The sequence below is a fragment of the Malania oleifera genome, chromosome 3, assembly GCF_029873635.1.
Source record: "Malania oleifera isolate guangnan ecotype guangnan chromosome 3, ASM2987363v1, whole genome shotgun sequence".
Classification (NCBI taxonomy): Eukaryota; Viridiplantae; Streptophyta; class Magnoliopsida; order Santalales; family Ximeniaceae; genus Malania; species Malania oleifera.
Genome location: NC_080419.1, coordinates 68,458,241 through 68,463,044, shown reverse-complemented (window position 1 = coordinate 68,463,044; position 4,804 = coordinate 68,458,241). Strand labels below are relative to the sequence as shown.

General features: G+C 37.3%; 1 protein-coding gene across 3 annotated transcripts; it reads left to right on the top strand.

The window, feature by feature from the left end:
• The first annotated feature begins 478 nt into the window (after positions 1-478).
• On the top strand, positions 479-4,429 carry LOC131151806 (uncharacterized). 3 transcript variants are annotated; one of them, XM_058103226.1, is made up of 6 exons: positions 485-1,454; positions 1,712-1,792; positions 2,301-2,353; positions 2,691-2,854; positions 2,940-3,091; positions 3,442-4,429. In XM_058103226.1, the coding sequence occupies exons 1-6, from the start codon at positions 683-685 to the stop codon at positions 3,894-3,896; spliced, it is 1,677 nt and encodes a 558-aa protein (XP_057959209.1). In that variant the 5' UTR covers positions 485-682; the 3' UTR covers positions 3,897-4,429. The 3 variants fall into 3 exon arrangements, with proteins under 3 accessions (XP_057959210.1, XP_057959208.1, XP_057959209.1); XM_058103227.1 differs by lacking the exon at positions 1,712-1,792 and having other exon boundaries at positions 479-1,454; XM_058103225.1 differs by lacking the exon at positions 1,712-1,792 and having other exon boundaries at positions 479-1,454; positions 2,301-2,479.
• The last annotated feature ends 375 nt before the right edge of the window (positions 4,430-4,804 follow it).

Below are 4,804 nucleotides of genomic sequence, written 5' to 3'. Positions count from 1 at the left end.
AGTCCTTAGCTTATGAGATTTTTTTTTTTAAAAAAAAAGAGAAAACAAAAAGAAAAAGAAAATGGGTTGTGTGTAAGCCCATCCTTTGTGGGGCTTATGTGCATAAAAAACAATTAAAATAATTATTAAATTATGAAGCCTAATTACATCACGTCTAGAAAAGTATTCATATTCTGAATTTGGAATGATTTTATTAATTTTAGAAAAATTTAACTTGCAACTTTTTATTTAAAATTATTCAAAATTCGAATATATGGTTAGTTATCAAAAACGTGATTAAAGAAGTAATAATTTTTTCAAAAAAATATCCTTGTTTGCTTGCACTGTTTTCTAATTAATAAATGTTAGTAACCGTTACTCAAAATATCTAAATATGTTGCACAGGAAAAAAATTATTAATTTGTAATCCTCATGGCACGTGAGACAATGGTATCGCTTTCCTTGTCCATAATAATTGAAAACTCGGTCCGGGAGCCGCGGCCCGCGACTGCTGTTTTAACACAATCGTCTCAGACACGATTGCTCTTGTTGGGGTTGCCCGTTGCCAAGGTCCCCTCGGCTTCCCTCCCCAATTCAAGAATTCAACATTTTAACTGCAACATTAGGGTTTTGGTTTGGTCTTTACTCTCATTCTCGATCACCACGCTTCCTTGAACCCATTCTCGCCCTTTGTTTCTTCACCATGGATGTCACCTCAGCACAGTCCACGCACAGTCCAAACCCCCGAAGACAACACGAACTCATGCTCCAAGAATCAATTGATCACTTTCTGTCCGAATTCTACAAATTCCAGCCCGATTTCTCTGGCTTGAGCTCTGTTTTCGCCCGATTAGTCCAAACCATGCACGATCCACCTCTCGAAATCATCTGGTTTTACTCTGCATTGACCTTTCGCAGCAATTCTGCAGCCGACGACCCTTTGGCGAGAGTTTCAGTGGTTAAAGACCTGTTTCAGTTGTTGGTATCTTGTTCCGCTTCTTGTAATGGCGTGAAAAGGGTCGCTCTTCTTGCTCCGGTGATCTTCAAGCTGTGTGAGTTGGTGACTAGTGAGAATATTTTTTGGTTGAGGAGGGAGATCGATTGCTTTGTGGAAGGAATTGTTAGTTACATTACAATGTGTTGTTGCCAAGATTCGGAGAATGATGATGGATCAGTTCATCTTACGGGGTGTTTTGTCGATTTGCTTCGTGTCTGGACGGTTGATCAGGGCGAGGAGAATCGCAATTTTGAGGAAGCTTTGAGGCTATTTTTCCCACTTGTAAGTGAAGGGGTTCGGCAAGGAGTTGGAGTAGGATGTGGAGCTGGTTATTTAGCTGGGGTTGTTACGAGTGAGGCTTTTCTACTATTGTTTTGCTTTAAGTTTGGGTCTGGCGGACCTAAGGCGGAATTGCAGAAGAACCTGCTGAGTTGGGCATCTGATTCAATAATTGGATTTAAAAATTGGTACTTCTTTGGTAAAGATCTGGTTCTATTTACTTCAATTTTAGACTATTCTGGTTCTTGAATCTTCAGTTACACGATCACTGCTGGGTACTTGGTTTGAAAAGTTCTTTCCATGCTACTGCATCAGCACCTCAAATTTGCAATATTACCAGAAAAGGAAATAGAATTCCATCATTTGTCTGAAACACTCTTTATTTTGAATTATGCTATGCATGCTAATCAGTAATTATGTGCATGTTAAATCTTTTATTTCTTTTTTTATGCCTAGTGTTTAGCTTCAGAATGTGCAAACGTATCTCTGGCCCTTTAACTGAGGTATGGTGGTATGAAAGGGACTGCAAACAACCTAGTATCCTTACTTGTAGAAACATGGGCTTAGGAGTTTTCTATCAAGCATATTGGGCGGACTTTGTATCTAGACTTCTCAACGGAACAAAGTCAATAAATCTAGATACTTTATTTTGAATTTTTGGGGGTGGGTGTGGTCATGACTTCTTGATCATATTATTATTTCTTTTAATTCATGTTTCCACATGTTATGGACAAACTTAGTTTAGTTATCATTATTTTATTTTGGTGAAAATTTTCTCTAGAAAAATTAGGCGTTTTGGTAAAAACCTTGTCTAGAAAAATTATGCATTTTGGTATCTTTGGAAAATTGTGTTGGTTGAGTAGATTAAGGTATATTTTGCAATTGTTAGGAGCTTTATGATACTCATATGGGCTAGAATTTTTTTTCTTTATTTTCATTTACCCTAAGGAAGATTTGGTATCTTCTGATATACTACTGTTAGAATGATTGTTCCACTTCAATTATGATCTACGCACTTCCTGATTTTCTTGTTCATGCCTGTCAGATATTATTCTCAGGACACTGCTAGATCCAATTTTGCCAGTCACCTCTCTATTGGTTAGTATGCTTTTATTTGATTGCCCGATGCTCATTGTTATTGAACTTCCGCAGTTCCGCGGTTTCATTGGATCATGGAAGCCCTCTGAGTTTATAAGGAGGTTATGGATATATCTTCATTCTTCAGTTAAGCTTTATTTATCCTATATTGTAGCCGAAAGTGTTGGTGGTTGTTTATTTCCTGGTCAATTGGCCATTCAACTTCCTAAGTAGATAGAGAAGTTCAGTTACAGACATGTCCATGGAAAGTCTATTGCTGTACTGTTGGATGGCATTAAATGCAGCACTGATATCCAAATTTTATTTTATTCCCAAATTAAATATTCTCTTGTTGCAGAGTCCTGAAGATGAAGTTCTTATGCGAAGAGTGCTGTACGATACTATGGTAATGATAGAGCATCCATTCCTTGACTCTGACAGCGTTCTGCTACCTGCCAACTGCCTAAAAAATCTTGCTATAACGTGGTTGCTTGTTGCAGACGATGCAGTACAGTTTATTAGGTACATGGATGTGAGGATTGTAGTTGAGATGCAAACATTTCAAATTAACATATCTCAGCTGATAATTTGTGCAATTTGGTTGCAGGAAACATGGTGACCAAACGAAGGCCATTTCCTATATAGATGCCTTTACTGAATCTCGCCTAATTTCACAATTAATTGAGTGGATCAGTAATCATGCTGGGATGAAGCAGAAGTTGGGGAGACCAAATGTTTCCACACCCGCTGATCTTATCAGTGAGTATCTCTGATACCTCTGCTTCACCATTTATGTTATATTACATGATGTAGCTTTATCTAAAGACACTGCTTGTCTGATTTTTAATTGTTAGATTCCGTACTAGGTATGGTGGGTCTGGTGTCAAGAAACTGAAATATTATATTACTGGAACATGAAAATGATACTGCCTTCTTTGGGTGTCAATGACAATGATCTGTAGCAGGATTTCTCACTGTGTGATTGCTAATTGGCAAATTCTTAGCTAGATAGGAGTGACCCAATTTGTTATTTGTCCTCTCTTCCAAGTTGATAATGAGTATTGACCCATTCTCTCAAATGTCTAACTGAAACTTGGTCTCATTTCTAGGATGGCTATTAATCCTTGAAGATCAAGGGGTAAGGTTATTTGATCACATTTTCAAGTTTCATGACAAAGCAATTGTCTACAAGTCTAGGGCAGACCAAGAGTTCTCAGTTTTCGAGCCTGATATCAGGAGCCTGGATAATGTTTTCTTGCCCAATGATAGCAAAGGGGAAGAGAAAGTAGAAGTTGTTGTGGATCAAGCAACTGTTGGTTCTGTTGATGCTGTGTTTTTAGCTGCCACATGCACATCAAAGTTAACAGGAGCTGACAGGAGAAGAAAGCGCAAAGAAGGGGATAGAGTTGAGGGGAAAACACAGGCCAAGTTTGTCAAATATCACTTGGATGAAATGTCAATTGGACAGAAGTTTTTGTCATCTGGTGATGAAGATGGTTTGAGTAGTGGGAATGAGGTTGAGAACTTAGTGTCTGATGAAGATATGGAAGATATGGAACATTAACGACTATGTGGCAGAGAAATGCATGAGAACACAACAGAGAACATTTTGAGCAATTGTATCTATTTGAACCCACAAAGATGTTATCTTCTCTCGCTGGATTCCTGAGAATTTTGTCTGCACTCTGCCCTGCTAGCCTGGTTTTAGTATGTTTTAACTGCAAGCTGATCTCAAAGGTGCTGTGTGCAATTGGGATGGTTCGTAAGATGTTCTACTGACTTCTTTGCCTACCTAGTCCAACCTACAAATAGCTGATTTTGCTACCGGTTGCTTCTCTGTTAGTCTCTCAACAGTCTTCTGCCGTCAGCCTGCCCATCTCCATTTTCCCATGTGCTATTTTTATTGTTCATATAGGAAATTTTTAGCTTTGGTTAGTGCTATAAAATGAGCACCAATATCTGGTATTTTGGTTTCGATTTTCTGTTTCGGTAGTTAATTTCTTGGCATTTGGTGTTCATTTTCAGTTTTAGAAATAAACTGAACTAAAAAAAAATCGAAGGCAAAATTAATGAATGTTTTTGGTTGACCATCTACTACATACAGATACTTGATCTCATAATATAAACATTTTAGGCAGATAATATTAAGTCATCATTTGCAATTAAAAAATATTTTTGAATTTCTTTAGAAAATTTCATATTTAATTATCAAAAAAGTGAGAAAGAAAGTAAAGTACTGACCTTCATGAGATTTGACAAAAACCTTTTTCTTTTGACTAAATTTATGCCTCTCTTCCGTGTAATGTATGTTTCTAAGTTCATGGTTTTAGTGTTAAGTTAAAGATTCCTAGCTCTCACATCTTCATAGGAGTGTCTTTCGTCACTATACCCTGGTCTTAGCTTTGATAGTCCCTAATGGTTATTTATATCTAGCTTGCTAGGATTTACTAATAATTTGTTTTTTGTCAATAT

Coding starts and splice junctions, on each gene's coding strand:
- LOC131151806 (XM_058103225.1), top strand. CDS start 683: ATGGATGTCACCTCAGCACAGTCCACGCACAGTCCAAACCCCCGAAGA. Junction 1,455..2,300: donor TAAAAATTGGTACTTCTTTG/GTAAAGATCTGG, acceptor CATGCCTGTCAG/ATATTATTCTCAGGACACTG. Junction 2,855..2,939: donor GATGCAGTACAGTTTATTAG/GTACATGGATGT, acceptor ATTTGGTTGCAG/GAAACATGGTGACCAAACGA.